General features: G+C 41.4%; 1 protein-coding gene across 2 annotated transcripts in view; it reads right to left on the bottom strand.

Moving 5' to 3' along the window:
* Positions 1-670: 670 nt before the first annotated feature.
* PTPN18 (protein tyrosine phosphatase non-receptor type 18) overlaps positions 671-15,998 on the bottom strand; it is a 162,721-nt gene continuing 147,393 nt past the window's right edge. For both annotated transcript variants that reach the window (XM_073599772.1, XM_073599771.1), the window contains 3 exons: positions 10,743-10,770; positions 7,385-7,453; positions 671-1,695 (listed from right to left, as the gene is read on the bottom strand). In XM_073599772.1, coding sequence (XP_073455873.1) covers positions 1,631-1,695; positions 7,385-7,453; positions 10,743-10,770 — 162 coding nt within the window. In that variant the 3' untranslated portion in view covers positions 671-1,630. The remainder of the gene's footprint in view (positions 1,696-7,384; positions 7,454-10,742; positions 10,771-15,998) is intronic.

Raw genomic sequence — 15,998 nt, 5'->3', positions numbered from 1 at the left:
CAATACGAACACTAGTTTTACTAGACCGAGTGCTTCCGTTTAGTTTTTGCTTATGAGCATGCGTCGTTTTTTTGTCCGTCGGACTAGCATACAGACGAGCGGACTTCGGGGTCCGTCGTAGTTACGACGTAAAGATTTGAAGCATGTTTCAAATCTAAAGTCCGTCGGATTTGAGGCTAAAAAAGTCCGTTGAAAGTCCGGAGAAGCCCACACACGATCGGATTACCAGCCAGCTTTAGTCCGTCAGCGTCCGTTGGACTTTTGTAGACGAAAAGTCCGACCGTGTGTACGCGGCATTAGATTTAGAAAGTGATCGAGATCCCCCCCAGGGCACAAGCATAGAGGTAGAACAACCCATAACATGTTCTAATTTTTAACCAAGTTACCCAAAACTAAGCCGTAAGGGCACTGGAATAAACTTTCAATATCTACTGATCAGAAATAAGTAAAGACATTGATAAAAATCCTCACAATGTATACAGATAATCTGGAGGAGATAGTTTATTCTTCTTAACAAAACTAGAGTTCTTTAAATGTATGCCAAAGATTTTATAATTCTATTTAATCACCGTTTGTGTCTAAGTTAGAGATACTGCACCTTATTTCCCGTCCCAGTACTAGACAGCAATAAAAATCCAAGTTTATATTCTATAAAAAAAAAAATCTTGGCAAAAGTTGGACTTTCATTTTTATTGACGCAAAATTGGAAAATGTCTTGCATAAACAATATATAATATTTTTAAGAAACTACAGTTTTTCTTAAAAGTTTCATTTAAAGCAGGATGTTTTTTACTAATGGAACCTTTAATGTAACAGTTAAAATTTGCCATCTACTTTCTTTGTGCTGCTATAGCAGCTAATATGAAATTCAGTTCCGAACACCCTCATAAAATGTGCCATCACCAATTATCCCCATTACATGTGTGTTTTTACTTGATTTAGACCTACACAGCTGTATGTTAATGTTAAGGAAGAATGACTTCTGATCGGATGGGTTTTATCAGTTAGAAGCAGGTGGCAAGTCACAGCCATTTAAATAGTACTGGCATTTAGCCGATGATGGTTAGAGTTCTTCAGTGTCAGTTTAAAACGGAAACATGCAGGGAAGATAACATGTAAACTCTCAAGGTTCCAGAAGGTACTGTACGTTTTTTAAAGACTATCTGTTGACTTATCACCATAAATATGTGTTGTTGACTTGCACAATATTTATAAGAACATCAACATGGTGATTGCCTTTGGTTGTGAATCCAAGATGAGGACATGCTGGGAAGTTGACATATACGTTCCCAAGGTTCCATCAGGTGTGTATTTTTAGAGTACCTGTTGACTTACACTGTGCCATGAGTCTTATTGCTGGCTCGGGCAATATTTACAAGGATATTTTGATGATTTCACTAATTTGTGATGATCCCATCAGCTGAATATTCCCTCATTCAGCCTACAAACTATATACAGCAGATACATTTAAAGGTTAATTTTAAAGAAACTGTTTTGTATATCTAAGGTATTAGTCTGTAATATCAAAGGATCAAATAAATATAAAGGCCAGCATGGTTTAGTTGATTTGGGTTTTCTCAGGCAGATTGTATATATAAAAAAAAAAATAGTAAAAAAATGCTTAGGTCTTCTATCGAATCCATTCAGGGGGTGGATCTCGAGGTCCTTTAGGTTTTCCAATGCGATAATTAAACCCTGTAGGGGATAAAATAAAAACTGCATATAATTATTTATTTAAGGTGTCCATCAAATAATACAGGCGTTTGGCATTCTTTTTTCTTTCAGCCTGTATGTTAGCCTCTGTGTCCATGCACATTTGGGTGTTTACAGGCATATCTGAAGAGGAGTGTTTGCAGGCTAAAAAAAACCCATCAGAAGTACTTTTTTGAGAGGAGCTTCCGGGCAGAAAAAATGCTTGATGCACATAAATGCTGCGTTTAGGCTCTTTTAGCATTTTTCAAGTGTAACTTGATACTGAAAAATGAGTAGAGGGGAATGTTTTGGAAAAAAACACCTAAAAATGCACATAAGTGCATGTACAATACAAGCCAATATGAACATTTGTTTCTGCCAGAGATTCTGGTATTTTTTTACAGATGCCTAGTGTGTATGGACCCTTAAAGTGGTTCTAAAGCCGCAAAACCTTCTGTGCTGCAGCTCCTCCCCAGACCCCTCTTTTTTCTTACCTGAGCCTGATCCGATCCAGCGATGTGCACGAGCGCAGCGGCTCCAGTCGATGTCTCTCTCCTCATTGGACAGATTGATAGCAGCAGGAGCCATTGGCTCCTGCTGCTGTCAATCAAATCCTATGATGTGGGGGGGCGGGGCCAAGTCCCACTGTCTGTTTCAATAAATGCAGCAGTGGGACTCAGAAGCGAGCATGCACGGGTTCTCCCCAGGGTAAATGGCTTTCAGTGGGGGCACCCGATGAAGAAGAGGGGCCTGGAGCGCCAGCGGGGGACCCCAGAAGAAGAGGATTGGGGCTGCTCTGTGCAAAACTATTGAACAGAGCAGGTAAGTATAACATGTATAACATATAAAGTCAACATAAAGTGAAACAATGCTAATACTAACAATCTTGATGAGAAGTATGAATAAAACATTCCAGAAGGGCTTATATTTTAATGACTCCAAGTTCCCTTCAGTACTCTCCACCTCTCTGAAGGGGTAGGGATTTGGTTATGTTGTTTCTTTTGAAAAGAGAAAGAAACATAGTTCAGGTTGGTTGTTTATCCCTGCCATTAGAGAATAATTTATGTGATCACATGTCGCTAACACTGATGGGAATTTTAAGCAACGTTTTCTTCAAAAGCTGTATTTCAATGTGTCTATTACACTTGATACATCTATCTAAAAGTGGAGTTCCACCCACTTTTACAACTCTTCAGCATCTCTCACTAAACTGTGCACTGTAAACAAATTGGATATTTTTTTATTTTTTTTCTCAGCACCTACTGTATATCTGCTGTATTCATTTTTCACTTCCTCCTCCCTGGCCGCGGCCCACCGCATCATTTCCTGTTTGCAATGCCTTCTGGGAAGGGGCGGCAACTTCCTCTGAAACTGCCGTTGCTATGGAAATCTGACCTGAAACCTATTACACTGCTTGTGCTGCACTGAGCATGTGCGAGATCTGCAAGGATGAGATCCCGAAAGAAATACAGTCTGTCTTCAGATGCCCACACTTAAGATGACCATGGCCTGCTGGAAGTTTATAAAATAACAAACCACTGCTATAAACTAACAAAACAGACCATCGTTTACTGACTAACTTAACTAGAATACATTAGGCTTGTGTATTATAGGGGTATTTTTATTTAAAAATTATAATTTTTTCCGGAACACCTCTTTAATATACAGTGCATTCATAAAGTATTCTGACCCCCTTCGCTTTTTTTCAATTTTGTTATGTTGCAGTCTAATACTACGGTTCTTAACTTCTTCCCGCCCATGCTATAGCTGAAAGACGGCTACAGCGCGGGCCTTAATTGCCGGGAGGGCATCCATAGATGTCCTCCCGAGCATGCGCTGTCAGTGCGTCCCTGCGGGCTGCGCGCAGTGCACTCTGTGATCGCCGAGTCTATGAGATCCCAGCCCCTTACCACGTGATCAGCTGTCAGCCAATGACAGCTGATCATGTGATGTAAACAGAAGATCAGTAACCAGTATATTTTTTTCCCTCACGCTAACAGCGTGAGGAAAAAAAAAAGCTGATCACCGGCTGCTGTCAGAGGGGTATCGGTCCCTCACACAGAAAGCCGCGGCTGCATCATCTGTGCCCGCCAGTGCCACCTACCAGTGTCCACCAGTGCCACCTACCAGTACCACCTATCAATGCCCACCAGTGCTGCCAATCAATGCCCATCAGTGCCACCGATCAGTGCTGCCTATTAGTGTCACCTACCAGTGCCCATCAGTGCTGCCTTATCAGTGCCCATCAGTGCAGCCTATCAGTGGAGCCTCATCAGGGCACATCAATGAAAGAGAAAAATTACCTGTTTTCAAAATTTTATAACAAACTATGAAACAGTTTTTTTTTTTCAAAATTTTCGATATTTTTTCATTTTTCTATCAAAAAATAAAAAAACCAGCAGTAATTAAATACCACCAAAAGAAAGCTCTATTTGTGTGAAAAAATTATAAAAATGTAATTTGGGTACAGCATTGCATGACCGCGCAACTGTCATTTAAATGGTGACAGCGCTGAAAGCTGAAAATTGGTCTGGGCAGGAAGGGGGTTTAAGTGCCATTAATCTACACTCAGCACACTATAATGACAAAGTCGAAACAGAATTTTAGAAATGTCTGTGAATTTATTAAAAATAAAAAACTGAAATATCACATGTACTTAAGTATTTAGACCCTTCACTCAGTACTTTGTTGAAGCAACTTTGGCAGCAATTACAGCATAGAGTCTTTTTGGATATGACGCAACAAGCTTTCCACACCTGGATTGGGGGATTTTCTTCCATTCTTTTCAAATCCTCTCAACTCAGTCAGGTTGGATGGGGACCGACGGTGGACAGCCATTTTCAGGTCTCTCCAGAGATGTTCAGTAAGGTCAGGGCTCTGGCGGAGCCACTCTAGGACATTCACAAAGGTGTCCCTAAGCTACTCCTATGTTGTCTTGGCTGTGTGCTTAGGATTGTTGTCGTGTTTGAAGGTGAACCTTCGGTCCAGTCTGATGTCCTGGGTGTTGTGGAATAGGTTTTCATTGAGTATATCTCTGTACTTTGCTCAATTCAGCTTTGCCTCAACCCTCACCAGTCGCCTAGTCCCTGCTGTTGCTGCTGAAAAACACCCCCACAGCACGATGCTGCCACCATCATGCTTCACTGTTGGGAGGTTATTGGGCAGATGATGAGCTGTGCCTGATTTCCTCCAGACATAACATTTAGAATTGAGGCCAAACAGTTCAATCTTGATTTCATCAGACCAGAGAATCTTGTTCCTCACAGTCAGAGTCTGGGTGCTTTTGTGCAAACTTCAAGCGGGCTTTCATGTGTTTTGCACTGAGGAGAGGCTTCTGTCTAGCTACTTTGCCATAAAGCCCAGATTGGTGGAGGGCTGCAGTAATGATTGCCTTCTGGAACTTTGTCCCATCTCCATACAGGATCCGGGGATCAGTCAGAGTGATCATGGGGGTCTTGGTCACTTCTCTTACTAAGGCCCTTTTCCCCAGATTGCTCAGTCTGGCCAGGCGACCAGCTCTTGGAGGAGTCCTGGTTGTACCAAACTTCTTCCATTCGAGAATTATGGAGGCCACTGTGTTCTTGGGAAACTTCAGTGCAGCAGATTTTTTTGTAACCTTCCTAAAATTTGTGCCTTGTGATAATCTTGTCTCTGAGCTCTGCAGGCAGGTCCTTTGACCTCATGGCTTCTGATTTGATACAGTATACATTGTCACCTTTGATAGTCTTTTATAGAGAGGTGTGTGCCTTTCTAAATCATGTCCAATCAATTCATGTCATTTACCACAGGTGGACTTCAATCAAAGTGTAGAAACATCTCAGCAATGATCATGAGAAATGAGAGGCACCTGAGCTAAATTTCAAGTGTTGTTGCAAATACTTATGCCAATGTCATATTTAAATTTTTTCCTTTTTCATACATTTGCAAACATTTCTAAAATTCTGTTTTCACTTTTTCATTATGGGGTACTAAGTGTAGATTAATGAGAAAAAAAACGAATTTAAACAACTATAGTTGCAGGCTGAAGCATAACAAAATTGAAAAAAGTGAATAGGATCTGAATACTTTATGAATGCACTGTAGTTTCATGTTCATACTTGAGTATAGATCTGCAAAAGGCCACTCAGGTCTGGGCTTAGATTTTGATTACTTAAGCCCCGTGCACACAGGCAGAGTGTCGGGAGAAAAAAAATTACTGGCTGACATTCTGCCCATGTGTTTGTTGGTCTGTCGGACGTGCTTCTGTCGGACATGCATGCTGGAAAACCAGCAGCCGACCGACTCCCGATCAACGCTCTCCACCAATGGCGGAGAGTGCTGATTGGAGTGTTCTGGCGGGGGGGGCGTTCCACTGTCAGAACACAACAGCTCTGCGGGGGAAATCTCTGGACTAACATTGCATGGTTAGTACAGCAGCTCCCAAGCAGAGCTGTCAGGTTTTTTTCGTACAACCCGTGGGGTTGCACAAATAAAAACTGTAGTGTGTACCAGGCTTTAGTCTATGGCCCGAGAGATGACATGTGTTACAAGAATAAGGTCAGGAACCTGAGAGAGCAGCAAATGTCCTATTTTCTTTATTTATAATGTATATAACCCTAATGCCCCGTACACACGATCGGACATTCCGACAACAAAATCCATTGATTTTTTCGGACTGATGTTGGCTCAAACTTGTCTTGCATACACACGGTCACACAAATCTTGTCGGAAATTCCGAACGTCAAGAACGCGGTGACGTACAACACGTACGACGAGCCGAAAAAAATGAAGTTCAATAACCAGTGCGGCTCTTCTGCTTGATTCCGAGCATGCGTGGAACTTTGTACATCGGAATTGTGTGCACACGATCGGAATTTACGACAACGGATTTTGTTGTCAGAAAATTTGAGATCCAGATCTCAAATTTTGTGTAACGGAAATTCCGATGGAAAATGTCCGATGGAGCCTACACACGGTCGGAATTTCTGACTACAAGCTCCCATCGAACATTTTCCGTCGGAATATCTGACCGTGTGTATGGTCCATTAGTATTAAAAATTTTTAACTTAATAATATAAAATATATAACCCTAATGCCGCGCACACACGAGTGGACTTTACGGCAGACTTTGCTCGGCGGACTTTTCGACGGACTTTACGACGGACTTTCTGAATGAACGGACTTGCCTACACACAATCCACCAAAGTCTGTCAAATTCGTACGTGATGACGTACGACCGGACTAAAACAAGGAAGTTCATAGCCAGTAGCCAATAGCTGCCCTAGCGTGGCTTTTTGTCCGTCGAACTAGCATACAGACGAGCGGACTTTTTGACCGGACTCGATTTCTACGGATTCATTTAAAACATGTTTCAAATCTAAGTCCGTCCAACTTTTGAGAAAACAAAGTCCGCTGGAGCCCACACACGATCGAATTGTCTGACCAAATCCCGTCTGCCGGGCAAAGTCTGCCGTAAAGTCTGCTCGTGTGTACACGGCATAAGTGTTGGATCTGTGTAAAGCACACTTATTGAGCACTATGGATAGTGGGTCTACATAGGAATTCAACTTACGGTATTTTTATAGTAAAATGCTATGAATCACTCTTCCTAATAGCTAATTACATAAGAGAACAAAACAAAAGTGAGTTTTATTGAATTCCCCCCAACCTTCTGCAAAGTTTCTCATAATGCATTATATTATAAACATCTCACCTATTCCTCCAGTTAGGGGTCGGCCTTTTGCTGGGTCGGTGACGTCTTCATACTCATCTAGACCGTGAGCTACAACAACAAGTTGGTTTAAAAGCGGTAATGATATTTATAAAGCTAGTAATTACATTATAATATATTATGTTTTTTTTAAACTGGAATACAACAAGTTGGTTTTAAAAGCTGAGTGACATTTCTGAGTTCTGTAAACACACTGGTAATTGTGGTTTGCAGGAGTTAAATAGTCACTGCCTTCCTGTGAAATCTTACTCTGTGCAATTTCAGTCTATGCAGCCAAGAAGTTTTAATTGTTGTACTTGTGAAACTTCCTAACACTTGTCTGATATGTGAGGTTGTTCACTTTCAGTGCATCTCATTTATGTGTACTTGTCTTTCAAATATTGTAATAGTGTTAAGTTAGTAACTTAGCCATGGCCTTTTCAGATTCCCCCTCCTGACCTTGCCAAAGCTTCTTGATTGCTCTATGATAACCCTGGACTTGGATTGGGAGATAACAGTGCCCCCTTCTACAATTCCTTTACAACTTCAACTTCCACAAGCTCCACATTTCTGTGAGACTATGGCTTGAGAATGAGCTGAAGGATCTGTTGGTTGCATGCACAGAATTCTTGTTACTAGTATTGGGATTCCACATGCAGGGTCGGCAATGCTGATGTCCAGACTGACCACAATGGCATCTGTGTGGATGTTGTGGGACCCAAAAAATGTGCATTCCACATACTTAAACATAAGAACAAACAGGGCGCTGGATTCAGATTTTTTAAGGGTCACTGGGCACTCTGGCTCTGGTTCGGCAGCACTCCCCAAGACAGGGACCACCCTTGGGAATAAGGTAAAGGACCCAGAGTTTGAGAATCCACACATGTGCAATCCAATGAGAGCACCAAAATAAATGTCCAAGAGTCTAAGGTAATTTAATGATAAAATTGATTCATAGCAACCAACATGTTTCGGGGGGGCTTAAGAATTATGACTGTGCTTAAATTGACTAAAGTGAGCAGATACCAAAAAATTCTGCACTGTGATTTACTGCTTGGAATAGTTTCAGGAGGGCAGGTTACGCTAGTGTTAGTGAAAGCAGTAAAGATGTAATCTGCTTTGCTGAATCTTTATAAGCAGTAAATCACAGTGCAGTATTATTTGATATCTGCTTACCTGAATCTGTTTTAAGCACAGTCAGAATACTTGAGCCCTGATGAAGGGGGAGTGTGTTTGGCCCTAGAAATGCATCTTTATTCTATGATTCAATTTTATCCTTAAATTACCTTGGGTTTTGGATGTTTGTTTAGCGCTGTCATTGGATTTTACGTGTGTATATATTTACTGTATACATAACTGTGCTGCAAGAGTTGATAATTTGATGGCCATTTACTGTATTACCACTGATCGCTAGTAGGTTTTCAGCATAAATGAGTCAATTCATAATGTAATTTTGGTAATCATTTGCTTTCTATTTTAATCTTTAACTGGGTATGACTTTATAAAAGTGAGAAAACATTTACACTTCTCTTCCCTGCCTACATAGCAACACCAGTCTCTGCAATAGGCTACCTAGAAATCTCTTCTTACTGCACATGTGAATGTCTAATGCCCTGTACACACGACCGGTTTTGCCATCGGAATAAACTCTGAAGGTTTTTCCGACGGAGTTCCGACGGAATTCCGCTCAAGCTGTCTTGCATACACACGGTCACACCAAAGTCTGACTGTCCAGAACGTGGTGACGTACGACACGTGCGACGGGACTAGAAAAAGGAAGTTCAATAGCCAGTAGCCAATAGCTTCCGTCTCGTACTTGCTTCAGAGCATGCATCATTTTTGGTATGTTGGAACAGCATACAGACGAGCAGGTTTCCTGACAGTAATTACCATATTTATCGGCGTATAACACGCACTTTTTTCCCCTTAAAATCAGGGGAAAATCGTGGGTGCGTGTTATACGCCGATCCCCACTATTTTTATGATATATCGGAGCGATCGCCGCCGACATTCACATAGCGTATATTTTTAAATATGGCGCCGCGGAGTTCGGAGGGACTCGGCGGCGCTGGTTCAGCTGAACGAGCACCGCCGAGAACACAGTGACTGGGCGGAGCCGAGATACACATAGCCGAGGGTTCTCGGCTCTTCTCGGCGCCGGTCACAGTCCCGCCCAGTCCCGCCATTGGACCTCTGTTATGTCCATCATAGGGACTGGGCGTGACTGTGAACGGCGCCGAGAAGAGCCGAGAACCCTCGGCTATGTGTATCTCGGCTCCGCCCAGTCACTGTGTTCTCGGCGGCGCTCGTTCAGCTGAACGAGCGTCGCCGAGTCCCTCCGAACTCCGCGGCGCCATATTTAAAAATACACACTAAACTTGTGTATGTCGGCGGCACTGGGGACAAGGCTGCACTGACCACTGGGGACAAGGCTGCACTGACCACTGGGGACAAGGCTACACTGACCACTGGGGACAAGGCTGCACTGACCACTGGGGACAAGGCTGCACTGGGGCAAGGCTGCACTGGGGCAAGGCTGCACTGACAATTCTGCACAGGGGCAAAGCTGCACTGACAAGGCTGCACTGGGGCAAAGCTGCACTGACAATTCTGCACTGGGACAAAGCTGCACTGACAATTCTGCACTGGGGCAAAGCTGCACTGACAAGGCTGCACTGGGGCAAAGCTGCACTGACAAGGCTGCACTGGACACTGGGGCAAGGCTGCACTAACAAGGCTGCAGATGAACACTGATGAGGCTGCATTGATGGGCATTTAAATGTAAGTTTTTTTTCCTTAAACTTCCCTCCTAAAAGTTTTTTTCCTTAAAATTCCCTCCTAAACTTGGGGTGCGTCTTATACGCCGGCGCGTGTTATACGCCGATAAATACGGTAGTTCCATCGGAAAAATTTAGAACATGTTCTCTATCTAAGTCTGTCTGAATTTTCGACGAAAAAAGTCCGATGGGGCATACACACGGTCGGATTATAAGATGAAAAGCTCTCAGATTTTTTCTGACGGACATTCCGCTCGTGTGTACGCAGCATAATTGTTTTTGCAAAAGTCTGCACAGTCTGTTGCATCATCTTTGGATCTTTTAAAGATCCTGAATATCAAGATGTCAGATTTTCTTATTGCAACACTGAGACTAATCATGTGGCTGTAGAGAAGTCATTCTCACTTTGCAGTCAGTTTTAGCATGGCCTACATCAGTACCTAGAGAACATAAGCAAATGTAAGAATCTGCAGTAATGTTTTCTAAAATACTTGCATTGTATAATGTTGACCTTGAGGTGTTTGGGTTTTTAATCAACAAAACTTCAAATGTCAATTTTCCCTTAAGACCTGCGAGATGCTTACCTTGAGAGTCTGGAAACACTGCATAGCTCTGAAACAAAACAGGAAAAAGTAATCTCAACAAACATTACAGGAGACATCTAAAATTGAAATTCATGCTGAACTGAGCAATCTTTATGCTGTGAAAAACCTAGAATTGGCTTCATGATCTAAACCAGTGGTCTCTAAACTGAGGCCCTGGGGCTGCATGTGGCCCTTTGTCTGCCTTTATCCGGCCCCTGGGACACCACTCCTCCCACAGATACAAGACACTATTCTGCCAAGTGACACCAGCAATGAAGCACAATATCCCCCACTGACACCAATAATGGGGCACTATTCCAACCAATGATACCAATGATGGGGCACTATTCCTCCCAATGATGGGGCACTATTCCTCCCACTGATACTAATGATGGGGCACTATTCCTCCCAATAATACCAATGAATGGGGATCTATTCCTCCTAGTGGATAACCATGATGGGGCACTATTCCTCCCAATGATACCAATGATGGGGCACTGCTTCTCCCACCAATATCAAATGTGTCATTGTTTACTCTCACTGATGCCAAGAAAATGTCCTCTACCACTGGTCACAGTCTGGCCCCCTTAAAGTCTGAAGGACAATAAACTGGCCCTTTGTTTAGAAAGTTTGGAGACCCCTGATCTAAATTTGAAAAAAAAAAAAAAAAAAAAGTCAACTGCATGTTAGATTAAGGCTGGGTTCACACTTTTGCAATCACAGACAAACTGTATGGCTGAAATCGCATTGCATTGCATTCACACCAAAATGGTGAAGGACCCCTTTTTGGTCCACACTGGAATCAGAGCGCATGGGTGTTCACACCCATGCGCTCCTATTCCTGCACCAATTCACAGTTTGCACTGCGATCTGCAAACCGATCTGGGGGTGTCATTACCTTTACATTGACACCCACAGCAGTTTGCAGATATCAGTGTGAACCACTGGCGATTCAGGTGTGATGCGGGAACCCTCACAGGAATTGCGCTGGTTCCCGCATCGCACAAGTGTGAACCCAGCCTAACACGTGCTGACAGCCTTCTCAAGTTTTATATATGTACGTCTCTTTAGATAGTATATGTTTAAATAGACAATCCAACTGGTCATATCACAGCCATAATAATATGTGCTACAACAGTTGCAAACAGCCCTTGATGGCCCTATGACCCAAACCAAAGAAGTTAACCTAAAGTAAAATAACCTACATAAGGTTATCAAGTATCATCTTTTTTTTTTTATCATCTAATTTTGTAGAAAAGTTAAAGCGGTGTTAAACCCAAAACAAAAATGTGATATTGCAGATTACCAATTCTTAGATGTGGTTTCTGCATTCGCTTTCTTTTTTAGACTGTTTCCCTTTATTCTCAACTGATAATCCGGCTAGTAAATCTGTTATTTTTCAACTTTGGTAAACAGACCAAGCTGTCTAGCAAAAGTGTCAATTAGAAGGCTGACACAAACTATTTAACATATAAAGGGGAGATTACAGTGATCGGCTTTTATTCATGTAAAAGCTGCAGAAAAAAAAACTGTTGCTGTAACTGCTAAAAAAGTTTTAACTGGAGTTTGGCTTTCATTTGTTAGTCAAGTCCATCTAAATCTACTACCCTGTTTCCCCGAGAATAAGACCTAGCGTGATTGTCAGTGATGGCTGCAATATAAGCCCTACCCCCCAAATAAGCCCTACCCTGTTCCCCAAAAATAAGCCCTACCCTGAAAATAAGACCTACAAGGACTTTAACTAGGGTTTATTTGGGGGGTAGGGCTTATATCGCAGCCATCTCCGACAATCACGCTAGGTCTTATTTTCGGGGAAACAGGGTAGTGCATTTAATACTACTCTCTCCTCAGGTTGACAATGCTGCTGTCCAAGGGAGGCGACGTTGCACCTCCATCCACAGTGGAGGCACTCTAAAGCTAGTACACACGATCAGACAATTGTACAAAAAATACAATCGTATGATAATCTGATCATTAGTACTTAGCTTTCGAGAGCCAATCATGACAGTTCATCTGAAATTATCTGAAGGGACAAACACAAAATTTTTTCTCTTACGATACCAGAACGTACGATTTTCAGTTAACTGCTTCCCGCCCGCGTCATTTTAGTAACCCTATTGTTCTGGGAGGACATCATATGACGTCAACCTGAGAATAGACCGCACTCCGGAATAATTTGCCACCCATTGCGTCCATTGGACACAGCGGATGACCAATCAGTGTAGCAGCCTGCTGCCAGTAACGTGATCGCTGTGACCAATCACAGCAGATCACATGACAATTGTAAACAATGAATGGCTTCCTTTTATGCCATTCATTGCATACAATTGTGTTGTTAGCTGTGATTGGTCACAGTGATCACATGGTACAGACAGGACCAATCACAACCCATTTGTACCAACCACAGCGAATCACAACAATACACAGTGTCTACACACTGTCATTCAGTAAAAATATTTGCTTATAGCAGTGAAAAAAACAAAATCCTGATCATCTCCCCAGAGTGTTACAGTGTTACTATAGTAACACTGTATTGCTCTGGTCACAGTATGTAAAAAAAAAAAAAAAAGAAAAAGAAAAAAAAATATTTAAAAATATTTTTACATACTGTCACCAGTCAGTGTCCCTGGTCACTGCCACACCAGTTATATGATGAGGCTGTACTGCACTGATGACAGTGTGTAAAAATAAATAAAGAAATAAAATTTTTCAGAATTTTCCAAAAAATTGTGACAAAAAATGACAACTTCAAAAAATGTGCCATGCCTCTTACTAAATACCTTGGACTGTCTACTATCCAAAAAAGTAGTTTGGGGGGTATTTGTACTGTCCTGACAATTTCCAGCCTCAAGAAATTAGATAGTCCGTCAGTACATCAGAATTGATTGAATTTCAGATATATACCATAGTTTGTGGACTCTATAAGTTTCCTACAGACTAAATAATATACACTGATTCGGGGTATTTTCACCGAAGAAACGTAGCAGAATACATTTTGGTCTAAATTTATGAAGAAAAATTTTTTATTTGCAAAATTTTATAACAGAAACAAATAAAAAGTTTTTTTTTTTTTTTTGCAAAATGTTTGTCCTTTTTTTGCTTATTTAGCAAAAAATAAAAAACCCAGTGGTGTTTAAATACCACCAAAAGAAAACTCTATTTGTGTGAAAAAAATTTATAAAAATGTCATATGGATACAGTGTTGCATGACTGTGCAATGGTCACTGAAAATCATAGGTGTGTGCAGCCTATTGCATTAGGGTGTGCACCCCAAAGCTCAAACACACATGCCATGAATGAACGGAAAGTGCTCTGTGCCGAGCGGGTTCCTGTTCATTCACAAATGGAAGCCTATTAAACACAGTTTACTATGCATCAGTTATGAATGAACACAGTGAGTGGGTGTGTTCACTGTGTTCATTTAGAAAAGAAAGGGGCCCGTAAATTACATATTTACTAGCCCCTTCCCCTGCTCTCCATCCTAAAACATCCCCCACAGCAGCTGGGGGGAGAGAAGCGGAGGGAAGCCAGCAGCACTGCAGGGCGAGGGGGGGTGCCAAACATGGGAGGAAGTACAGGCAGTAGGGGGAATCTGCACTGCACGTAGTGATTAGGGTGTGCCCAGGCACACCTGACACACCCCCTGCGCACGCCTATGCTGAAAATGCGACCGCTCTGAAAGCTGAAAATTGCCCTGGGTGGGAAGGGGGTGAAAGTGCCTAGTATTGAAGCGGTTAATCAGTATTTGTCCAATAAAAATCGAATGAGCAAGACTATGCATGCTTGGAAACTAAAGAATACATTACAATGCAATACAACACATTACATCACTTCCGAAGTTTTATTCTCTTGTACGAGAATTTTTGTAATTTTAGTATCCTCTTCATTAGACAGGAAGCGTGTTACTGACTGCATCACCAGGTGAAAATAAAGTCTAAAAAAAAATGCAGCCACCATTATTGGCGCAGCCACCATTTTTGCCATATTTAAGGATTGGTAAGCTGCAATGTATTACATTTTTATTTTTTGGCTTTATTACTGCTTTAAGTAAGAAATTAAATTGATTGCTGTGGGCATCAAGTCTACATTAGTATAGTTTTCATAAATTACCAAGTGACGTTAGTGTTGTTATAGATCATACAGTGATGCCACTGCAGTTTAAGAAGCCTGTCAACCTAATGACAACCTAAAGTGATGGAAGAATGATGCTTACTACCCCTCGCAACCAATAGACCACATCCATTTTTTTGGAAATTATTCTTTAATAGCATAATGCTGCCAATTATATCACACTAACATATGCACTCTTGTGTTTGATGTAAAAAATTCTCTGGTTTGGTGTCAAATTTTAAAGTGCTCTGTGACTTTAAGAGCTTCCCAATATTTGGGACAAAACCACCGAACTAAAATTGTCAATCAAGTTCAGATTAACATGATAAAAATGTTATGATCGCTTTATATCCTGAGGCATTAAAAAAAAAAAAAACTTTTCATGACCAGGCCATTTTTTGCGATACGGCACTGCGGTATTTTGACTGACAATTGCGTGGTTGTGCGACGCTGTACCCAAATAAAATGTATGTCCTTTTCCCCACAAATAGAGCTTTCTTTTGGTGGTATTTGATCATCTCTGCCTTTTTATTTTTTGTGCTCTAAAAACAATATATATTTTTACTTTGTTATAAAACATATCCAATCAAAAAATTAAAAAAATCGAATTTCTTCATACGTTTAGGCCAATTTGTATTCTGCTACATATTTGTGGTAAAAAATCCCAATAAGCATATATTAATTGGTTTGCGCAAAAGTTATAGCGTATACCAACTTTGGGCTATTTTTATTTGTATTTTTAAAAAATTTTTTAGTACTAGTAATGGCGGCATTTAGCAACTTATAGCAGGACTGCGATATTGTGGCAGACAATTCGGACATGAACTGACATTTTTTGGGGACCAGTGACATTATTACAGTGATCAATGCTAAAAAATATGCAGTTACTGTACTAATGACACTGGCTGGGAAAGGGATAACATCAAGGGCGATCAAAGGGTCCTAGCCTGTGTTTGTGTACTGTGTGGGAGGTGCTTTTACTAGGGGAAGATATGGATCCATGTCCCTGCTTTTTCTCCCTACTGGCAGAATGGCGGTCTGCCTTGTTTCTATAAGCAATTCTGCTTATTACTGCTTTAAGTAAGAAATTCAATTGATTGCTGTGGGCATCAACTCTACATTAGTATAGTTTTCATAAATTACCAA

This window comes from Aquarana catesbeiana, linkage group LG09, assembly GCF_042186555.1.
Source record: "Aquarana catesbeiana isolate 2022-GZ linkage group LG09, ASM4218655v1, whole genome shotgun sequence".
Taxonomy (NCBI): Eukaryota; Metazoa; Chordata; class Amphibia; order Anura; family Ranidae; genus Aquarana; species Aquarana catesbeiana.
The sequence above is the reverse complement of the archived record's forward strand: the minus strand, read 5'-3'. Positions and strand labels throughout refer to the sequence as shown.